Genomic DNA, 24,385 nt, shown 5'->3' with positions numbered 1-24,385 from the left:
TAAAGAAGTCAGTGGCAGTCACAAAAGGCGCTCTGTCACCGCACTGCTAGGAAGGTCTATGCTTTCTTGCCTGCGTCGTCCTTCTCCTGCTGATCATCAGAGCAGGAAAGTCAGCAGGGGTGGCAGGGGAGTGAAATGGGGGCAGGGAATGGACAAAACTGGAAGAGGAGGGGTTGGATCAAGCCTGAGGAGAGGGGCAGGATCAGCAGCAACTGCGCTGCCAATATCCTAACCCCCTTGCTAGGCCTGATCCTGCTGTGCGGGTCAACATAGAATTACAACAGCAAAATAGCTGTTGCAGGCCCAAGTAGACCTGTCCATGCCACGGAGGCTTAGCCCTGCATAAGGAACAATTATTCCCTTACCTAGAGGAAACCTATACAGCTGTTTTCTCCCACCACCACATAGGATCCAGCCACTTTGGGCTGTCAGTGTATCAATCTGTTTCACGCTAGAAATTGTGGTTGAGAAGATTATTTTTTTTTATCAGCTCTTTGAAATACTTATAAGGAATATACAGTGTGTGTCTTTTTACGCACCTTGGATTGCCAGTAGGAGTCCAGCACACTATTTAGAAATTAGGACTGATCTGTTTGGCTAAGGTTTCATGGAATTATATACGTTTGTCTTAGTCATGTAATTATGTATGTTTGTTTATAAAAGTTGTCAGTGGTACAGGATTTTTGTTAGCTTTACTCACAGATCAGGCTTGTAGTGAAGATGCTTGGTGTTTCGCAAAAATTAAAAACAGTATCTTAATGCCATCAGATTTATTATAACATAAGCTTTTGTGAGTTACAGTCAACTTCATCAAATACATGAAGTGCTAGCCTCATTAAACAAATGGAGTGTGTTTAGTATATAAAGTGTGTCATTCATTTGTTCATGAAAGAGAGAAAATTATTAATGGTGAGGTCCAGTTACTATGAAATGCAAGAGCTATACAGTCCTGTGACCATTCTATATAAAATTTTGGACACTTATCTATCACATTGCTGAATTAGTTTCTGCTGATGCACTTAGATCTTGTTATATTGGCTGAGTGGATATGAGGGCAGAGTTGGCATCTGGGTTAGTGGCAAAATCTGGTCTCTGTGTATCTGCTGTATTAGATAGTCAGTTTTTGGTTGAAGACCAAGAATCTATAAGCCAAGACAGTCCTACCACCAGGGTGACCCAATGTCATAACCTCAAAAGAGAACAACGTACACAAAATGTAAGACATCCCCCCAAAATGTAGAACATGACAAAATAAATGCTAAAAACACTTGTATATTTATTTCATGTGGTTAATTTAAACTCACAATTTTCAACCAGTGTGGCATGGCACACTGGCATGCTGTGAATGGTCTGCAGGTGTGCCGTTGGAATTTGGGGAAGGGTCATTTATTATTAGGGCCACTGGGGGATGTTAGCCTCCCACCAGCAGCATAGTGTGCCTCGTCAATTATCAAAATGTTGATGGTGTGTCTTGATAATTTCAGCACCTTGTCTGTGTGCCTTGTGATGAAAAAGGTTGAAAATCACCGATTTAAACACTATATTACTTTTTTTAAATTTAAAACTATATTACATATAATGTATTAGTTATTACATATTAATTACAAAAAGGCTATGCGCTTCTGTCCCGTCCAATTTCTCAAACTCCCTTCTAATACCCACTTTTTGGCTAATTAACACATCCTTATCTCTAGAAACAACAGCTGTGGTGTGCAAAGGAATCAACGCAGAACTCCTTATCTATAGCAATTAACCAAATTTATTGCTACAAACACAGACAATCCCTGCAAGTCCTCTTGCCCAGAGGCTTTCCCTCCCCAAAATTCCACTCAACTCAGTGGGTAAAGGTCCAAAGCCTCCAGTCCAAGTCCACTGTCTAATCTCCAAAGCACAGTCCAGTCTTCCCAATTCAGTCTTCTGCAGCAGAGTCCCTCCTCTCCAGCAGGATCCTGGCAGTCCCCTTCTCCCATAGGTCCTGGTCAGTCCATGTCCCATAGGTCTAGGGTCCTGTAGGTCTGGGTCAGGGTGGCTTTTGTTGGGTCAGGTAGCATCTGGGCTCCTTCTGAAGCTGCCTTTTATCCTTAGATGTCCCATAATCCAAAATGCAGTTCAGCTGTGAGCTACCTCCTCACATGAACCCATTCAAAGTCCCATCAAGGTCAAATTAAACTCAGGTGTCCATTTAGGTCTCCATTGGCCTTGATTGATTACAGCTGTGGAGCCAGCCCTGCCCTTCCCAGAGCTGTCAACCAGCTGTCAAAACATGGGATCACTGTCAACACCCACATCATCCACCTGATGATCTTCTGATCTTCCATTACAGCTTCCTGCAGGGGTCCACTCACAGGGAAAAGGAGGACATTTAAGTTCTTTTTCCAGAATACAAGGCTAAAAAAGAGGACATGTCCTGGAAAAAGAGGATGTCTGGTCACCCTGCCTACCACTCAAGGTCTAATAAAAATACATTGTCCAGAATAGACTGTTCAGAATCATTGATTATGATACATTGGAGTGGTTTTGGTTGGACATGTATGGGGCAATCAGTGAAGTCTGGCATATTCAGATTCAAAGGGGGACTCTGATTCTGATAAATTAGAATTTATCAAGTTTTATACTGGTTGATTTGATTGAAAAGGAATATGAATATTTAACCACTTATTTAGCATCAACGGCTGTAAAAGCTATAAAGAGGCACTTAAGTAAATAAATAAAATGTACGATCTAAATTAAATGGTCAAGCAGGAAGTAAGCATAGAGGTTGACAAAAGCAAAAACTAGACAGAGTGGAGTAAAATCAAGTTGAAGTGAAAATGCCTAAGGTGAAAGTTGCCTGAATCCGTAATTCAGAAGGTCTGTGGTGACAGTTGGCAGAGGGAGGCTCCTTCTCAACTGGAATCATCAGGAATTGGAAGTGTCCTCTTTTTAGGATGAGGTAGGTTTTTTTAAAATACCTATTTCAATGTTTTAATGGTCTTTATCACACTTCATTAACATTTATTATTCCTTTAATCCCATTTGCAGGTAAGCCCTACACAGTTAAAAACAAACAAACAAAACCAGCCCACACTAAATTGTACCGGCCTGTCTTCATGTATCAGGCAACCCAATCCTGAGCTGCCCGGTGCCTGCTGGTGCAGCGGTACTAAAGTGGCTACCGCTGTATCCAGCAGATTCTGGGAAGCAGCTGGAGGTCACCTCGCTGAAAGGGGGCTTTCACCCCCTTTCCCTGGGGAAAGCCCCAAGCCCAGCAGTGGGGCTTCTCAAATCTGAAGACCCCACGAAACAGCCAGTGCACACTCGAGAGACTCTGTGTAGGGTCTCCCCCCACCCTTGTTCCATCCTCCCCACACCTCCAGAGTCTGTATCATTGCCCAGCGGTTGCCCTTATCCCTGGCGGCAGTGCATCCCATTCCTGCTGGCGCTGGACCCAGAGCCTGACTGGTGCAGGCTCAGCGCCGACACTCCTTACTCACCGGTGCCATAAAGTGTTTTATGGCACATTTATGACGCCCAATGCCAGCACTAGGGCTAGAGCCCTAGCCCCAACGCTAACCCAGTTCAGGACTGGGCCCTGAGTGTCTTTGTGCCATTTGACAGGCCTGCCAAGCTACTCATTTAGAAAGCCAATGGCGCAAGTCAAACTGTTCTAACTAGAAACTTCCTTGAATGGGGGGAGATTATGATTGTGACATTTGTATTGAGGGCAACTCTCCACTTGACAGCTGGACAGAAATAACAAATATACATTCATATTCCATAATATTTTAAATATATATTGGTCCAACCCACCATAACCATACACGCAATGATGCAGAGGTGCTAGCGTGGCACCTGCTGCATCCCATGGGGGAACTTTAGCCTCTGGAGGTGCAAAGGAACATTTGTTCCTTGCCCCAGAGTAAGCCTCTGCTGACTTGCCGGGTCTACTCAGACCTGTGCCAGTGATATCACTGGTGCAAGTCCACCTGGACCCACAAAGGTGGACCAAGCCCAGGAAGGGGATTAGGTTTCAGCATGTGCTACTGCTGCCAAAACCGCCTTCCTTTCTGCCTCAGTTGCTGCTTGGTTCTGCTCATCCGCTGTGTATACTTACTCGGTCTGGTGGGCGTCTGGAGTGCACTGGTGCACCAAGCTGACCACTTACTGCTTGTGGCAGCAGCCAGCCTGCTGCATTTTGTGACAGCTGGAAAGTGCCTGACACAGCTGGAATGCTTGTTCCAGCAGTACTAGGCACCTTTAGGATTGGGTGCTATATCTCTCAACTGTATGTCATACAGTTGCTTTCAAGCTATAACCTTTAAACATATTTACTTAGAATTAAATTGCTTTAAATTGCTTAGAAACTAGTAGGACTTTTGACAACATGTTTTGGTTTGAGAGGTAAAATTAAGTAATCTGTATCACTATGTAAAACTTATTAGTAAATTACAAAATCAACTGGTGCAAGCTAAACAATCTTAATATGAACAGAGAAAGCCATGAAACTTTGCAATAAAAATAACAAAATGAAGTAGAATTTTGAATTCATACTTGATGTTACATAATGTATTTATGTACATATGATTGGTTAATAATGAATCACATACTGAACAGGCAGGAGGTCTGGCTCAGTTGGTAGAGCTACCGCCTTGTATGCCTGAAGATCTGAGGCTGCCAGTTTGAAACAACTGGAAGTACCCGAGAACTCACGACACGCTGATATACCGATGAGCTGACCCTCGGTGGCAGAGAGGAGTTGCTGTCAAGTGGAGCATGGGAGGCGAAGGGCCAGAGAGAGGCCAGACCGGGAAGGAATCCAGCTGGAACGAGGAATTCTATGAAAGACTAGAACTATTCAATTGTAAAAATCCGGGGGGGGGGGGGGTTTGGTGGTGCTTAGAACAGCCTGCCTATGTATACCACCTTGGATTAAAGTCTGAGGAGAAATCCAACGACCAAAGAAAGGCGGTATATAAATACCTGTATAAATAAATTCTGAATGGCAGATGACTTGCTTACTTATAATAGTTTCTGCTAAATTGGTTCAGGTTCAGATTTAATTTCATTTATACAAAGGGAGAGAAAACGTATTACATGAATTAAGTAAATTAGATATTAAGGCAAATTACCTGGACATGAAAGTGAATTTAATTTAAATAAGGGCGCAATCCTAACCGCTTATGTCAGTGCTTTCCAGCTCTGGCATAGCAGTGCTAGTGGGACATGTGCTGCATCCTGCAGTTGGTTGTCACTCACGGAGGTCTTCTCAAAGTAAGGGAATGTTTGTTCCCTTACCTTGGAGCTGCATTGCCCTTATGTAAGTGCTGGAAAGTACTGACGTAAAGGGTTAGGATTGCACCCTAAATGTTATTTGTGGACCTGATATGAACTTCTCAGAAACTAGAATAGATAATGAACTTTCTGAAAAGGTTTAGATATTCAGTCTTTAATTGTGGATTGCAACAGCTTGCTTTACTGTAAAACAGCACTGACCTCTAGCAGAACCAAGCAGCATCCTTTAAGGAGGTGGATTTATTCTTTACCCACTATTTTGACTGCTGTATTTGCGGTCTCTTGTATTATGGCCCTTTCAATCATGGATCCTGAAAAAAGTGACCTTAGAAACCATACCAATGCTTTTTTTAGTAGTTTCCAAATTATCCATTTCTAAATTTAGCAGATGTGTAAAGAAAACCCATAAAACAGTCTTGTTAAATGCTTGTTTAAGCATTTATATCCCTCTTACTTTAAAATAAATAAATAAAAGCATCAAGGCAACTTACTTACTTACAGTATGTTTATAAAAACCATAGTAGATGGTTGAACAGTTCAGTCCTATACATGCTAACTCAGAAATAAGCCCTTTTTTGGGTTAAAGGCGTCTGACTCTCATGAAAGTATGCATAGTGTTGCAACCCAATAAAATAGTGATAAAAGCAACCACCACTGAAAATGTCTGTCTCTAATTATCCCTATTCTCCAAATGTCAGAGCATCCAAAAGGGCCTCCAATTTTCTGGAGAACAGGTGGGTTGATATAGAAGAAGGTGGTCCTTTAGATAAGTTGCATGTTGTGCTCTAAAGATGATTTTCTTGTATCTTTGATTTGGATGCACAATTCTAATTAAGTATTGTTTGGGCCTCAGTCAAGTTCAGAAATAAGCAGAGGGGTACTGGAGAATGCAGACAGGGATCTAAGGGGCCAGAGACAAATAACAGTCTGGCCAAGAATCAGATTACTGAAGAAAACAGTCCACTAGAGGCAGATAAGGCAGTCTGTGGGTATCTAGATCCCACACTGTGCTTTAAAGAACACCACAGAGACGCTGAAAATACTGTACCATCTTAGCCGTTTCACTTGCTTCATTATCTTTCACAGCAGCTCAGATTTCAGGCAACATGTGCAGCCCAAGAAATGTTGTGATGCACATCTGATCCAATTGGCAGGCTCTCAAAATGCATTCAGATGTGGAGAAAATTAATGGGCAAGACTCCAGCACATACTGGAAATGAAAAATTTCCATCTCTTCCTTTTTCGAGTAGAAAATTTTATGGCATATTCTCAATTCCCGAAAAGTTTCAATGTGCTACCCAACCTTTACTCTTCCTCTTAGTAAAGCGCTGACTCAGCCGTCTGATTCAGTGTCTGAAGTATGCCAAACTGTTGCCTTAGGAGCAAACAGTAGAAATTGGTGTGCCTTGATTTTCACTAACTTTTTTTTTAAGTTCTGAGGTTGACAATAGATAAAGATTCCAAGATCTGGTGAAGGCATACAAATATAGTTTGTAGGATTTATTCCATCCTGGCCTTGCAGCTCAGAGTTGAGATTTTCATAGGAACTTTCGATTTATGGATATAGATCATGGAGAATTGCTGAGTCAGAGGACAAATCAAAGTGATACTGGTTGGGTGGATGGCTGCAGGATCCTCAGCCACTCATTATTTTAAAATGTCAGTTCCTTTTGTTCTTCCATCTTTTTAAGCTGTAGGGCAGGGAGCCAGAACACCAGAAATGAATGCATACGATTCGGCTTCATGACTGAAGAGGAGACAAAGTTGGCATAACATGCCTACTAGTGATGAATGGTTAGTGAGAAAACTTGGTGTATTCTTTTTTTTCCCCCCCTGGGATGACTGACAGGAAAAAGCGGGAACATATACGGGGGGAAATTAATGTGAACTTGGATAGGAGGTAATTTCTTGTGTGATTACATTTGGTGTTCAGATCCTATTTTTACCCCACTTGAAATCAATTGTGTCCATTTAGTCTAGCAGTACATCCCTAAAAAGGCCACCCAAACATCTCTGGGGCGCTTACCTATTTGTTCCCAGCCTATGGTATTCTTATACAGGTGTGCACCACTGAACGACAGGAATATGTTCTCCTATCCCAGTTATGTGTTTTGGTCATTAAGTAAACATTCAGTCCAATCTATTGCCTTTGATATGTAAACAGACACTCCTTGCTAGACACTAGCTGGCTGCACAGGCTACTGGAGATAGATTGCCTCTTCTTTGCATTAAGAGCCTCTCTGTTGTGTAAACAGACAGTCTGCTGCAGGCTAAGGGAGACGCAATTACCTCATTAAGATAATCTTTATTGTGCTTTGATCACTGTCATATATGTGGTCCGTCGTTAAGTGAATGGTTGTTGAGTGGTGCACACCTGTATATACCACCTCAAAACCTGGAGGTTGCATTTAGCTATCAATTATACAGGTTTCCATAGTTGGAGATTGGATAAGATATTTGGGTGGATACTGTTCAGTGAAGGTGTGGTAGGAGTGACTTGGCAGTTAGGGAAAACTTGTAGCATCCTCAGTTCTGGAAGTACAATAAGCATTATTCTTTGAGTATTAAGTAATAGTATTTTTAAGCTTCAGTGTAAATCTTTAGCTGCGGTCCATGTGACATCTACTTCGGAATGCAGAAATTAGAACATTAAGGTTAAAATTGTGCAGTTGACTTTTTCTGCCATCAAGCCAATGACAGCCAGACGTGTCTGTAAAATTGCCCCAGCTCTTATTTGGTGGACCTCTATGGTGAACATAGTCAGAATGGGGAACGATTCTCTACATGCCTTAATTGTTCTTAGGGTGCAGTCCTAACCCACTTTCTAGCACTGACATAAGGGCAATGCAGCACTGAGGTAAGGGAATAAACATTCCCTTACTTTGAGGAGTCCTTTGTTAGTGCCACCTGACTGTAGAATGCAGCACATGCCACAGCTATGCCAGTGCTGGGAAGTGGGTTAGGATTTGGACCTTATTTAATGTACTGAGGATATTAGAAAGGCCACAATTAGCAAGTTAGGCCCAGTCTCTGTTTTAAAGCTTCATTAAGTCAAAACCAGAACTGTAAATGCGGTCAATAAGAACAGGCATTATATCTTCCAAAAACAGACTTATTTGTAAACCATGAAAGAAAATAAATCTTCTGTAGGTCCCCGGGGATAAGTCTGAGAGAAGTAGTCATTATAAGCCACTTGGGCTGCAATTCTAACCATACTTTCCTGAGAGTAAGCCCCATTGAACACAATAGGTCTTACTTCTGAGTAGACCTGGTTAGGATTGTGCCCTCAGTTACGTATGTACTGTATCATGTTGCTGTGAGAAAACTACATTTGACTGGTCAATAAAACAGGTTTACTAAATCCTTTAAATACTGATTTTGACAATGCAATATAATACTAGAGGGTATATTACAGGGATTACAAAGTATCTGAAATGATCACCTGGGGATATGTCAGGTTCTGTTGTCAGAGTGATCGTTCGTTTCACTTCATGTGTCAGGTATTGTTCCATATCACTTTTCCTCTTCCCTAGAATTTTATAGGTTTTTGTGTGTATTTGATCTTTCCATGCTATTGTAGAATTTAGAATTATGAGTTACTGTATTTATTTAAAAGAGTTATTAGTTATTCCTTCCTACTCAAGAGACCATCAAAGTCCCTTGATGGAACTTACAATATATCAATAAAAACATGTTCTATATATAAATTGACAAAAAGATTATGTGTATGTATGTATTTAGATAACTAAACGAATGGAAGAAAAATAGACAGCAAATTATAATGCTTTATTGTATGTGGACAATTGAGTTGAAAATGGCTGTGAACAGAAACTGAGTAAAAGAAGCAGAATCATCTTTTATATGCCTGTTTTGCATATTATAACTTTCAACTTTATTGTACAATTTACTTTTTTCTTCTCAACTTGTTAATATTTCACATACTATATTTGAATTGTTCTTTTATTCCTAGGGTGGGAAGGATAATGTTTTCTGGCACAGCATACTTTTATAGATACATTCATTTTATGGTCACATTCTTTGCTATTATCTGAAGCTTATAATGCTATCGTAAGGCTTATACACATTGTGTATTTGGTCTGTAAAGAACAAGGCCATGCTTTGCAGCATAGTATCTACTTCAATGGGACTTACTCCCATTCTGTGAAGATTGTAGCTTTGAGCACACTGAAGTACATGTTGATTTGAGATGTGGTAAATACATTTTTGAGTTCTACAGTATTCTCCCTTTCACAGTACCAGGAAGTTCTACTAGTTTGAAAACCACCATGATGCTTACTAAATTAAGGCTGCAATCCTAACCACACTTTCTTGAGAGTAAGCCCCATTGAACAAAATATGACTTACTTCTGAGTAGACCTGGTTGGGATTGTGCCCTAAATATATTATTGAATTGGTTCTCAAACTTTTAGCACTGGGACCAACTTTTTAGAATGAGAATTTGTCAGAGCCAACAAGAAGTGATGTCATGACCAGAAGTGACATCATCAAGCAGGAAAATTTTGAACAATCCTAGACTGCAATCCTATCCACACTTACCCAGAAGTAATTCTCATTTTCTATCATTGTTAAAAGCATATACATAGTAATCTGTAGACAGCCTAATCCTATCCACACTTTCCTGGGAGCAAACCCCATTGACTCTAATGGGACTTACTTCTGAGTAGACATGCATAGGAGTGGGCTGTAAAAGTACAGTTCTGTAACATTTACCACAGTAACATCTGTTCTGCCAGATCCCCAATCCAAGCCTTACTTAGGGAACTTATGCCCACTCTAAGCTAATTAGCTCCCCTCTCGTTCCCCCAACATGGTCCCAGTTCTCTACAGCAGTACTGCTAGACTCCACCACCAGGGTAGCTTGTCTATTTAAACTGCAGGGACCCCTCCTTCCAGTTCCTAAGGCAGCAGTCCTTCTAGGTATAGCATCACTCCTCAGCTCTCCACAGCCTGTTTGAATAGACCATTAGTCACAAAGTCAGTCAGAGTATCCAGGGCAAAGTCCAAAGTCAATAAGCCAAGTCACAGTCCAAGGTCAGATTCCAGGTAAGTCAGTCAAAGCAATCAGAGTATCCAAGACAAAGTCCAAGGTCAATAAGCTCAGCTCAGCTCCAACCTGCATTCCTTCTACAACCCACCAACCCTTCCTGCCTCAGGTACTCCTTATATCTCTGAAGGCCCTATTGCCTTCGAGTGGCTGCAGCTGTGCAGCACACTCTGCTGGATGCCCAGGCCTTACCCTTAAAGGGGCCACTGCTGATACCACATCTACCTCCTTGCCAGATCTTCCTCTATTCCAATACAACATCAAGACATATTAAAAATAAAATATTGAAATGAATGGGGCCCACCTGAAACTGGTTTGCAACCCACCTAGTGGGTCCTGACACACAGTTTGAGAAACACTGCAATATACTAATAACAAGGGAGTTGAAACTAGTGTATTTCTTAGAGGATGGGAAGCAGCTCATGCATAATTTATCCCTTGCAGAATGCAGTAAAAGAGATATCTTTTGATATAGGTGGATATATGTACATTGCCACCCAGAGCCACTACTTGTTGTGTGTGGCTAGCTAGGATACACTGCTATGGCTATACTAAAGTGAAATTATACTTGACTTTTGTTTATACAGGTATAGTGCCAGCTAAATAAAGATTCTGGAGAAAGTGTATCACTGAGTGAATGGTATCTTTATTTTTTTCACTCTAGGTATGACTTTGTAGAAGTTGAAGAGCCCAGTGATGGCACTATTTTAGGACGGTGGTGTGGTTCCACTACTGTTCCAGGCAAACAGATTTCCAAAGGAAACCAGATCAGGATAAGATTTGTTTCTGATGAATATTTTCCTTCTGAACCTGGATTCTGTATCCATTATACGCTTCTTACGCCAGTAAGTAAGATTATATTTGTACCTCTCGATTTTCAAGAGAGAATGTTAAAGAACAAAAAGGTATATTTAGTAGCAATATTATAAACCATGTTAATTGTCTCAGCTTAAAATGTGCAACCATCAAACAATGTTCGCACCCATGGCACCCAGGCATCAGTGTTTGTCTAAGACCGATTTTCTTCTTTCTGTGTTTGAGGGTGATTTTCACTTGTATTCACAGCAGGATATATAATGAGGCAGTCATCTTAGGCAGGGGCATCTGCCCTCCACAGGTCAGCAGCTGCATGCCCACCTCATTTGCTGTCTCCTTCTGTTTCCGGCTCCTTTCCTGGTCCTGCCCTCGTGCACTATAGCTACTTGTCTTGGCAGCAAAGAGCACAGCTCTATTTTTCACCTTGGTGTGCTGTATTTGGAGAGGACAACAAGGAAGAACTATAGAGTAGAGGAGAGTTAATGGGACATATTTTCACTTACCCTTTCTTCATACTTACTGCTTCATTCAGTTCTTCTTTTTAAGTACAAAATGCCAAGGGAGAGAACAAAACAGCACATTCTCATTGAGCCAAATAGTGATTGAGAAGGATATGACAGTGGTAGCTGCATAAGGGAAGGAGGTGCAATATAGGGGGGAAGGAGAGCATTTGGTACCTCATTTCAGGTATTTAAATGTCTTGGGCCACCTCTACTGTCATCACTTCTCTTCAAATAGCTTAGTTTTTTCTCTTTAGGGTAAAAGATACAGTGGCTAGTATGTGTTCATCAGCAGAAGAAAAAGTTCTCTGTGTCTGGGAGGGACCAGTGATATTGAAAGGAAACTTGGTAGGTAAGGAAAGTGTTAAGCACTTCCTGCACTTCGTCCACTATTGATTGCTGCCACCATTTGCTACTTTTTGTTCTTTTTTTTTTTTTAAGGCCAGGTAAAAGTTACACAAAATTCTGTATAATGCAACTTGGTTTCAAATAACTCAGGTTTGTGCCTGTTTCCTAATTAACTAAATATCTTTTTGGAAAGTAAATTGCACCTGTAGTTTGATATCGAAAATGTCAGATAATAGTAATAGTTCTCCTTTGCTAATAATAATAATAATAATAATAATAATAATAATAATAATAATAAAACAGGTTTATTATTACAAAACACTATACAGTGTTTTGTATGAAAACATGATCTTTCATTTTTTTTTTCATTTGAGGCAATCTTCTTTAAAAAATATAGTGTGTATTGAAGATTATATGTTGAAGATTTATGGACTTGGTTTTGTTTTAACTCTGATACCAGGAGGGGCTTTGACTCTGTTTTTACCAAAAACCGATTCAGTAGTGAGCTTGGTTGATTTGAAACCATCTTGCTTGCATCCAGGCTAATAACATATATTACCATTTTTCATCTCATGGTATAAAGTGTATGGCAATAAGCTTAGTATAAATAGTTTTAATTCTAATTCTACTCAATTGTAGTTGGAGATAATTGAAACAGATGCCCACAAGATAATTAAAAAGTCTGTACATTCAAAGGATGATCAGTCTTTTTTCTTAGTTGGAATGTCTGAGAATAACTCAAACTGTGGTGAACTCCTTACAGGGAACTTGAGGGGGGAACCATGCCATCTGTCATGCAATCATTCCCCCTGCCCCTTAACTATATTTGTCTAGAGCCAGATGACAGAGAGGGATATTCAGCAATGTTTGGAACTACTTTCATTATAATTACATCACAGTAAATAGAAATAGTAATTTTTTAATTTGTAAATGCCATCCATGTTAATGGTACTTTATATACCATGACATGTCTCTTTCCCATATATTCATAATATAAAAGAAGCAGGGAGAGAATATATGGAAAGACTGGAGAAAAATATGCACGCTCATGTGTGTGTATATGTACACTTACTTAGACATAGAGCCTGACTGTATCTGGCTCTAGTGCCAGTGCTGCAACCCAGCATCAGCGCTGGGTATTGCAAATGTGCCATAATGCACATTTATGGTACCATGAAGGAAACAGTGCAGGTGGGGAGGCCTGAAGTACCCTGCCAGCACTACCGAGGAAACACCAGATAACAAGAGACCTGCATCCTGGTGCCCTCCCTTGCATCTGGCATTCTGACATAACCCATTATGTTTCTATCCCCTGTGCCGGGCTCAGAAGCCTGATGTGGGGCTTCTCAAGTCTATGCCAGCAGACTCTGGTAACCTCATTGCAGGGGCTGGGGCTTTACTTGGTGCAAGGGGATGGATGTCCCCTTTCCCTGATGAGACCTGTTGGCTTCTCTGGCCCTGCAGGATGCAGCAGTAGCCATTTTGGCGCTACTGTAGCCTGCAGTGTTGGGAAGCATAGGATTGGACTACCATTACAATAAATATGAGAAGGATTGGGCCAAAGGTTTCCTAAAAATGTTAGGTTTTGAGGAGAGGTAAAAGAAAAGGGAGGTGGCATGATCAAGCCCTCATAAAAGACAATGCCAGCCATAAGGAGCAGCATAAAGGGCAAAAATGTTTGCGGGTGATGGCACTGAGAAGTGAAAGTCATTGGTAAGGGCTTGTTGGGAGATGATTATGGAAAGATGGGGGAGGCAAAGCCATGGAGAGCTTTGTGAGTAAATAAATTTTTAGTTGTGATAAATTGAACTTCTTAAATTTTACATAAAAGGTTGGAAAATGGAGTAAGTTGGGAATCTGAGGACCGCTAATATAGTGATAAGAATGAAGAAAAGCAATTTTTTTAATGGTTACAGAGTACTGAAGCATATCTGAAATATCTTTGTGAACTGGCCCTAAATAATGAAACATCCTTCTCTGTTCACATTCTGCAAGATAAGAAGACTGGGTAAATTAGCAGAGAGAGATTGTTTGGGAAAAATGAAATGAAAAATGAAATAAAACAGCACAAGCTTAGATTCATTATTGGAGGCCACACACAGTGATAAGAACATCATGGGTCTCTCTGAGAAGCACTCTTGTTTAAATCAGTGGTAATTTATTTAATTTTAGAAAACTGTTTTAAAGAAACAACTTTTATGTTGATTAAGTGTCTGAAGTATATTCAGTAAGTAAATGGTAAGTCAGCCTAGACTTAGTCCAAACAAAAAGAGTCAACGTAACACTGGGGTCACTAGGTGTTCTTGCACTTTGCAGTTATGTTTTATTGTAGTTTTTTCCATTGTATAAGCACTATACACTGTACCTAACCAAGCATATATCTAATGCATTTACGTACAATAGTATTATGAAAACATGAAAATTGAATTACCTGATTTTTTCAGTTCACATTTCTTGCAAAGACTATTTCTGTTTATATAGCCTTTATATAGGCATTGTTGATTGTGTAGTCCTAGAAATAACACTTCAAATGCTAAAGTCTTGGAAAACATTATTTTAAATTCTCTAAAGTATATTTGCATTCCTATCTAGTATTGTGTGTCTGCAGTCATTTTGGGTCTCAGCCTATATAATAGCATTTTTGTTCTTAAGTACTTTGGGTATGCAAGAAAGGAAATGACTTGCCAAAAATTATGTTAAGAAAGTCTTTCCCAAATCTCCTAGATACTGATATGATTTACATAGCAACCGTATGCTATGTAAACAAACCTGATAAAGATTACAATTTGGGTCTGGGTAGTATTCCTTCTAGTGACTTGTTTAGTTTAAATTATGTCAGTTACAAGCTTGGCATGGAACACCCAGTGTAGTAAAGTCTATTGTTACTTGGGGGAGCGGGTGAATGGGACACTTGATGCCTGAGGTGCCATTAAGGAATGCATGACTGATTGCCAAAGGAGTTATTAATTATTCGGGGCACTGAGAACAAAGCAGCTCCAGTTGAAGTTGGGGATGACTGTATCCCCCATCTATCTTGGCACCTGGTAGTATGTCATTTGTCATTCAAGATCATGCCAAAATTTCTTTACAAGAAATTCACTTTACTCTCTTGTATGGAAGCTGAGATGGTAGGTGGAAATTCAAGACGCTTCTGAATGACCACCCTAATTTGAAATGTGTTTTGTCAGATGTTTTGAGCTTTGTATATGTATTAGACATTCATTCTGCTATATAGCAACTTGATGGTGGGTAGTTATTGGCTTAAGAATCACTTTCCAACCTGAGACAGCTGAAGTTTTAATGGAGATATTCAGTAAAGGAATAATTGCTTCTTACTACTAGCAGAAACGAGCACGTGAGCATTAGAAAGCTAGCCTATCTGACTCGGTTTTTAAAAAAATCTCTTCTACTAAAATCATGCCAAATCTTTATCAGTTTGTGTTATACCAAATCTTTAATTTGGTATTAAACAATTCTTAGTCAAAGAAATTCTGTTATTGTCTTTTGACAAACTAAAGGTTGGTTCTTTTTTGAGGTCTGTGCCAGTTTTATTCTCAGTTCACATTGTGAACTCCAGTGGCTTATAAATTCTCTCAGTTACCAAAAATAAAAAAATGACAAGTTTACAATTGTATCCCCCCATGTATTTTACGTTTAAGATGTTACCAACCTTCTGATTATAATTCATTTACAAAAATTAACAGAACAAGTCCATCTCATAGTACATAGTAACAGTCACACTATGCCTATTTTCATTTTTCTTTTAATATTACTTTCTTTTATATGCCAAATTGATCTTGTATGTGTAAGTAAAATCTTTCTAGTGTGATCCATTATTGAAACCTCTTCAATGAATTTCCATTTCTTATTTATATTCTGGTAATTAATAGATTTACTGTGAGCTTTCCTTCTCTCTTGAGAGAATCTTACTATATCCAAGTAGCAATCCAAATTGGATTTAATGGTTCATCAAAACCTCATGCAGGTAGAAGTAAAGAAAATCTTCATCTTACAAAGAAACTTCTATACTGTAACCTCTTTCTGAGGTTACTTAAATAATTGCTTTTCTAGATCTAGAAAGCTTCTCCATGGAAAAACTGTATGTGTGGCCTCAGTTTACAGTTTCAAGAACAAGTAAAGTTTTCTGTATAGGTATCTCAATCTTTTCATACAGAACACGTTCCACATCATTTTTCTTCTTAATGAGACTCATGTGTAGATAAAGTCATTTGCAAATGAATATCCTTGGGTGGTTGTCTACTCTTTGACTTCTGTCCAGGAAACAAACATTCTCTTCTTGGCAAGAAGAGAGTGGATCTACTCCAGTAATAGACTTTTGGAGAAACAAATCAGGAATAGATGTATTCCTCTTGTTTCCTGCTTTGTTCCTCACCTACAGTTGATTCATATAATCATTCTGTTTGTTAATATCCACTTTTGTGAACTTTATCAGTAGTCTTTGATACATTGAATAGGATGTTTGAATACCTAAATTTCTGTCAGTTACATCTTGCTATTTCTTGGTATTTTTTAATATAAAGAGAGAGAGAGAGAGAGAGCATGCGCATGGTAAATTATTCTCTAAATCAGAGAGAGGCAAAGAAAGACCTGATTGGGCAGTGATGTGAGATCAGGGAATTAAACTGCTGTTCTTAGAATCTGTTCCCATTATCCATTTCAGTTCTCGCCCCCTCTTGATTTTTAAAGAGACAGTATGTTTTTTTTCTGGATGTAAGGGATTTTGAAAGCAATTTTGAGTATATGCAAGTTTAGCTTTACACACTGGACTCTGGACCCACTGATGCTGGACTCTAACATAAGAGGGGTGACTGTACTGCAATTTGTTCAATAAGCTCTTAACTCTGTGGAGAGGCAGGCTGCATTTTCTCATGGGGAATGGCACTCTTTGTGCACTCAGAGGCGTTTTTAATATATTCTCACTGGAATGAATTGCAAATTAGTGGACTGTATGTGCATTGTTTGTGGAGTGTGGCAGGGTGTTGGGATGAAGTTTGAAATTTGTATGCGTTTGGAGTGGGGGAGAACTGTGGGACAGATCAGTGCTTGCATAGCAAACTGAGAAGATTTGCTAGTAAGTTGAGAGGATATTTATGGACCTTTGGTTTGATCCCAAAGAAGTATTCAATAACTTAGCAGGATACAATGAAATAAATTGAAAGAATGCAGTGAAATAGAATATAGTTTTTTAAAATGCAGTATTTATGCTTCATGAGGCATCTCTGGCCATTGTAAACTACAGTAGGCTTGAAAAAAATGGGGGGGGGGAATTCTGCACAGTTATGAAGTTCCAAGGAGATTTTTCAGCCAAGAATGTCTTTTGTGTGGTTCTGGAATTCCCCTGATTATTCCCTGTGAAATATGAATCTGTAGATTTTATTTAAATTGCCTAATTTACCTACAAACTGATTTTTGAAATGCTGTACTTGCTGGGAAAGAATCTCACTTTTCTCCAGAAGAGGAAAAAAATGGTTTTGCTGTTCCCCCCCCCCCAATAATTGCTCAACTCAGCCTTTAAAACCTTAGGGCGAAATCCTAACCAACTTTCCAGCACTGGCATAGCTGTGGGCAGTGGGGCAGGTGTTGCATCCTGCAGTTGGGGGGCAGTCATGGAGGCCTCTTTAAGGTAAGGCAATGTTTGTTCCCTTACCTTGGAGTTGCATTGCCCTTATGTCAGAACTGGAAAGTTGGTTAGGATTGTGGCCAAAATCTAGTAATTTTTAGACTGTGAGCCCTTTTGGGACAGGGAGCCATTTAGTTATTTGATTTTTCTCTGTAAACCGCTTTGTGAACATTTAGTTGAAAAGCGGTATATAAATACTGTTATTATTATTATTAGTAACACTGCTGATCTGAGTTAGCATACTACCTTCTGCATTCTATGGGACCATTCTAGGCTAGTAGGATAAGTTTTGTCCAAGTTTTCCAATGCAGAAAAATGTATTATTGTTGCCTCTTGTAGTTGATGAGAGAAGGCAGCTGGGATACCGTGCTGCTGTTCTATGTCCAACATTCGTTGGATGCTGTTTTCCAGTTGTGAAAAGAAGGAATGGGGACATAGGGAGAGAGGATGATGTGGACAGTGGTGACTCAGGTTACATGTGGTTAAATTGCATGTGATTCTGTTATATTTAATGTTTCTGCACCAATTTTTAAAAACCAAATGTCACAGAGGCTGCAATTCAAAACAAAAAACTGGAATAGAAAAATTCTTACTGTGTACTTTATAATTTTTTGAATAGTTGTCATAGATTCACAGAATCCTGTTTTGGGATATGTGATCAAACAACATCTTACAATTATTGTACCATACAAAGAAATAATTCATGAGAAAGCAGCACATATCCATAACAAATCATGCAGGTGTAATTAATTGACCATGGAGACAATAAGCTTTACTTTAATAGTAAGGGTGCAATCCAAACTGCACCCTATGCTGGCCCAAGTCCCTTGAACCAGCCTGGGAGGGTCACAAACATGCCATAAAGCACGTTTGCACCTCCTTGGAAGGAAGCTGGGCCAGCACTCCGAGAAGCGTCGGCCTGCAGAGGCTGATGGAAGCCTCTGGTTCAGCTTCCCCCCAGAGCCAGCGCAAGGATGAAAGGTAGGCGTGGGGGTGGGTGGGGAAGATGAGGGAGAGAGGCGTTCCTGGGCGGGGGATGGAGGGCGATGGGCAGCCCCAGGGGCGGGGGGGAGCAGGAGGCAGGGTTGGGATCCAGCAGTTATACTGGATCCCAACCCCCGTCCCTGGGGAGAACAGAGCGACCTCAAGCCGCTCAGCTCTCCTCTGACTTGTGCCACCTTAGGAAGTGGCACAAGTCTGAGGAGACCCATAGGCGCCAGCAGCCTTTACCCAGGGGTAAGGGGAAAAGTTTCCCCTTGCCTCTGGCTAAGCCGCTTCTGGCCATAATCCTGCGCTGGGTACAGCGCAAGCCTCTTGGCTTGCCTGTTCCAGCACAAGTTAGGATTGCGCCCTTAAGATAAGATGAAAAAAGAAATAACAGTAAGATATTTATTATAAAGAATAATCACATTTTCTAAAGAGCAGTTATATGGTAGAAAACAAGTAATAAATACAGCTCAGTAGATGAGAGATCGAGCAGTGCAGCTGTATCTTTTAGATGGGAGCCTAAATGGTCTGGGAGCTCCAGATTTGCTAAAAGTTTCTTTTGGAAGCAACGAATTCTTGGCATAATAATAAACTATAGAGTGACTCCAGGGTAAACGTCTGGCCACAGAAAGATTAATGCATAGATATTGCTAGAGCTAGTAAGAGAAGCTCTTTTGTTTCTCCAGAGATGTTGTGGAAATGCTTAGATTTGCACCTGCTTTACCTTTACATTATGTGGAGTATGGTGGTGTTCAAAAGGATTATGATCTGTCATTTGCTCACGATTCACAAATGCTCAGGATACCTGATATAGGTTTAAGAAAATATAGCCAAGAGTGCTCATATTTGGTTTAGCAGAAAACTTCTTCTTGAAATAGTCCAGGAAGTTAACATCTCTTTGGTTCTTCTGTAGTTCATCTCTGAATAAACAACTAAATTTGGGACAGAAAAGGCACATACATGCCCCTTAACACTGCATTGCTTTAAGATTAAACTTTAAGATTACTAAAGGAAGTGTCCAAATTGATCAAAATATGTATATACAGAAACTGATTTCTGGTTTGATGTGATAAATGCTTGTTTGATTTAATGAGATGGCAGTCTTGGCAGTCTTCTTTAGTTTTAACCAAGTCTTGAAGTTGTTGTCACTGAAGTTATTTACATCTCATAGTCATGAAAATTATACAAAAGAACAATTTTTATTGACTTGAAAGGTTTCTCTGACTCACTAAATCTCAGTTTATATTAGGGAGAAAATTCATAAAGTTTGGTTATATTTGAATATTGTCAAACAAATTAAAAAGCTGTTCTAAAATACAAACACTTTAGTGCAACAGTTCCCAAACTGTGAGTCTGTAGCCCACCAATGGGTTGTGACCCAATTTTTGGTGGGTTGCAAAACAAGGCAGATTAGGCTATGTGCACCAAGGGTTAAACAAACCTACTACAGGTCCAGCCTATTTATACACATATTTTTTATACAGGGATTTGACTCAACACGAATGGCCCCTGCAAATGAGAACGAATGTGCTGATCCCTGGAGAAGGGGAAAATGTACCCCTTTAAAATCAGTTTTAAAAACTGACCAGTCCTTTAACAATAGCCTCCATAATGAGAGAGGGGGGGCAGCTGACTGACCATCAATCCTGCTCTCCCCAGTGGACCCCTCCCTTCCCCCTGAGCAGGTGAAAGAAAGGTGATCCCTTTGCATTGGTGAAGGGAGGGGCTGAATGTAAACTCTCAGCTCTTTGTAGGCTCTTGGAGGAGGACTGATTGATGGATTGTCTTGTTAATGACTCTTATCTTACATCACAAAGGTCAGCAAGGCTGTTTTTAAGTGACCAGAGCAAGGGAACTTTGTTTTTTAAATTGATTTGCTACAGTGAGTTTTCTTCCATCCACCTGAGTGCTTGGAACAACCTATGCAATTAATTAGTTTCAACCTGTACTTGTGGGGAGCACTGCTACCCAATCACAATTATAGCCACAGAGGCTTGAGTGGCTGGTAAAGTGAAACTTTTTTTTAGGTGGCTCCTGATGCTACCTAAAGTTTGGGAACCACTGCTATGGTGTGATATGGGCAGGAGGTCTGGCTCAGTTGGTAGAGCTGCCGCCTTGTATGCCTGAAGATCTGAGGCTGCCAGTTCGAAACAACCGGAAGTACCCGAGAACTGAGGACACGCTGATATACCGATGAGCTGATCCTTGGTGGCAGAGTGGAGTTGCCATCAAGTGGAGCGTGGAAGGCGAAGGGCAAGAGAGAGGCCAGACCGGGAAGGAATCTAGCTGGAAGGAGGAGTTCTATGAAAGACTAGAACCATTCAAAATTACCTCTGTAGTAGGGCTGAGAGACACTGTGACCTTTAGCAGCCAATGCTACTTGGATTAAAGTATACTGATCTGAATGGGCCAGCCGTTTGACTTGGAGTAAAGCAACTTCATATGATGCTTGCACTTACCTCATTGGTCTAACTTTATCACGTGTGTTAGGAATGGAGAAGCTTCACTGTCATATAGCTTATCATTTAATAGGCTGGTTTTAAAAGAGTAAAGCAATAGAGAATTGATACAACTCTAAAGAAAAGCATTATTCTATTTGCAATTCATATTACTTTAATTTTATTGGTTAATTTAGTGGGTTCATGATATGTGGAAGATTCTAACTTTGGGCAAAGAGCTGTGAATAATGGTTTTCTGGTCCTTTGAACTGAAGAATTCTGTACTGTATAAACATTTTTTAAAAGTACTTAGTTTGTTGTTAATACCTTAATGTGGCTCTGCATAAAAGAGGTTGTACTTACAATCGAAATGATTCTCATTTTGAAGTAGCAGCTATGTTGTCAGATTCCAGTTTTGGTTTCTACAACCCCTGAACTGCTACCAGTTTAGTGTACAAAGGAGATCCAGACAGGCACGCTACACATGGCATACTTATGAAGTAAGTACTTCTGTGCCTTAGGCCCAAATCCTAACCCACTTTCCAGCACTGGCACAGCTGTGCCAATGGGACGTGTGCTGCATCCTGCAGTTCCAGGGCACTCATGGAAGCCTCCTCAAAGTAATTGAATGCGTGTTTCCTTACCTAGGAGCTGCATTGCCCTTATGTTGGTGCTGGAAAGTGGGTTAGGACTGCACCCTCAGTCTATATCCGTAGTTCATTTAAAGCAAATGAGAGATACTACCAGTGCAAACAAAACCAGTAATACTGATCTGTACATAACTCACTTACCTAAGGACCCAATCCTACGCAGTGCGTGCTGGCTCAGCACTGGCATGAACTGTCACAAACATGCCATAAGGCACGTTTGCAGGTCCTAGCGCCAGTTGAGCACCAATGCTAGCCCAGTGCTGCCCGCCTAACATGGAGGCTCTTACTTCTACGCCGATCTTCGGGTTGTCATAGACGAGTAACCCCATTGTGGAGTTACTTACCCAGGGGAAGGGGACAAAAGTCCCCTTCTCCCAAGGAGGCAGCCACGGCTTCCTGAGGTGGACTCGATGCAGTGGCAGCCATTTTTGGCGCCGCTGCAGCCCCGTGCACAGGGCAGCTCCGGACTGGGCTGTCAGAATGGCTCCCAGGTTCTAGGTTGGGAAGATATCAACAACTGCCTTTTCTTCTTCTTTTAGACCAGAGATGACTACCAAAGGTATTTTTGGGTAGACAGGTTAGTAAACTCTGTGCATATGCGTAGCTTAAAAATTTGTGGTAACATTGCTCTGCTGCCATCACTGTTGCAGAATGTCATCCAGCAGAGCTGTTCTGCATTCTGTGGAGTCTATTATACGTAACACCTCAGAGAGTCAGGAAGACTCTTCTAATACCCACTGTGATACTTTTGCAAGTAAAGTAGCCCATATTAGACTCAACTTGGACTCCACATTGACAGTTTATAGATGTCCCTGTCCAGTTATTTGGGCAACTGTCCAGTTATTTGGTATTGTTTTAAGGCCTAGGCCTGAGGATGTGGACAGGATTATCTAGAAATTCTCTTTGAGACAGGATTCTTGGTGAGACCTGCCACTTGTCTGCTTAATCCTTGTTTAGCATTGTTCTTATGATCCGTCCAGGAGAGGAGGTTAACTGAATGGGTGGGGAGGATGGTCACTTCATTTCTCTGGGAGGGGCCATTGCCAAATGCCTTAAAGGTGGTGGTGGTGTTGCCCTCTCCTGAAGAAACCCTCCCTAGAGACCCAATGGTCTTGGATAATTTCCAACCAGTATCCAACCTCCCATTTTTCAGCAAGGTGATTGAGCAGATGGTGGAGTCTCAGTTCCAGGGAATTCTGGAAGAAGTGGTTTATCTGGACCAATATGTAGATGACACCCAGTTCTACTTCTTTTTTACACTATCTTCCAAGGGGGCTGTTGGTCCTGGGGCACTGCCTGGAGGCAGTTGGGACCTGGGCTATTAAACTGAAATTAAACCCAGACAAGACAGAGGTCCTCTTAGTTCAGAAGACCATGATGCAGGAACTAGATCTACAACTAGATGGGGTAGCACACCATTTGAAGTAGTAGGTCTGCAGCATTGGACTCTTCTTGAATCCACAACTGGCCTTAGATGGCCTTTAGCCCACCTTCAGCTGGTTCATCAGTTGAGACCCTGTCTGAGTCAGATGGATCTGGCTACGGTGGTCCATGCCCTGTGACATCTCACCTAGACTACCAGAATGCACTCTATGTGGGGCTAGACAGTTTGGAAGCTGCAGAATGCAGCAGCCCAGCTGGTCACAAGGGCTCCGAGGACTGATTCTGCCATGCCATTGCACTGGCTGCTTAAATTCCATTATACTGAATTGGACTTACTTCTGAAGAGAAATGCCTAGGTTTGTACTGAACATGACTCACAAAAATGTGAAATAGAATGGAAAATAAATAATGGTGTTCTTACAGATTTTGATACAGAAATTTCACACTTTTGCTTTCAGGACTATGACTGTAGCAAACCTTTCTTGACTCCACTTGTAAAGATACAGCTACCAAATTTGGGTTTGTAAAATCAATAAAGATGTTAGATATACAGATGTTATATGCTAAAGATATACAAACAGTTTGATAGTGTTTTGAGTGTGCACAGCACTTTATATGTATTATCATGTAATTTAAGTAAGCATTATTAACTCCATACTGCAGGCTGAAGAGGAGTCACTTATCTAAGGCAACCTAATGACTTTGTGGCAGACAAGAGATTCAAAGGAATGAAGAAGTCCTGACTCACAGCTCATTCTTTTTAACCACAACTCTGATGATTTGGTATTACACGCGTGCGTTGCTTAACTACCTTCCTTTTAACAACGGACCACATATGCAACAGTGGTCAAAACACAAGAAAAAAGCTCTTAATGAGACAGACAGGTCTCCCATAGCCTAGAGCAGAGTGTCTGTTTACACAACAAAGAGGCTCTTCATGCAAAGAAGAGGCAATCTATCTCCAGTAGCCTGTGCAACCAGCTAGTGTCTGGCAAAGAGTGTCTGTTTACACAACAAGGCAATAGATTGGGCTGAGTGTTCACTTAACAACCTAATCACATAACAAAGGATATTGGATAATGTATCCCCATTGTTAAGTTACTCACACCTGTATATGGTTTATTTATTCAGCTAGTCTCTTGATATTTCAAGAGAGTAGCTGAATAAATAATTTGAGTTCTTTCTATATTGTGTTCTAATCTCTTCAGAATTTCAGAATGCTTCCTGATGTCTGAATCCATTCTAGTTGTAAGCTATGTTATTTATTGCCCCTGTTGCTTTGGTCA

The 24,385-nt window shown here is 40.6% G+C and overlaps 1 protein-coding gene across 2 annotated transcripts in view; it reads left to right on the top strand.

Moving 5' to 3' along the window:
• PDGFC (platelet derived growth factor C) overlaps positions 1–24,385 on the top strand; it is a 159,049-nt gene that overhangs the window by 104,141 nt on the left and 30,523 nt on the right. For both annotated transcript variants that reach the window (XM_066632228.1, XM_066632230.1), the window contains exon 4: positions 11,001–11,181. In XM_066632228.1, coding sequence (XP_066488325.1) covers positions 11,001–11,181 — 181 coding nt within the window. The remainder of the gene's footprint in view (positions 1–11,000; positions 11,182–24,385) is intronic.

Source organism: Tiliqua scincoides, chromosome 6, assembly GCF_035046505.1.
Source record: "Tiliqua scincoides isolate rTilSci1 chromosome 6, rTilSci1.hap2, whole genome shotgun sequence".
Classification (NCBI taxonomy): Eukaryota; Metazoa; Chordata; class Lepidosauria; order Squamata; family Scincidae; genus Tiliqua; species Tiliqua scincoides.
Note: the sequence above shows the minus strand (reverse complement) of the source record. Positions and strands in the feature narration are given on the sequence as shown.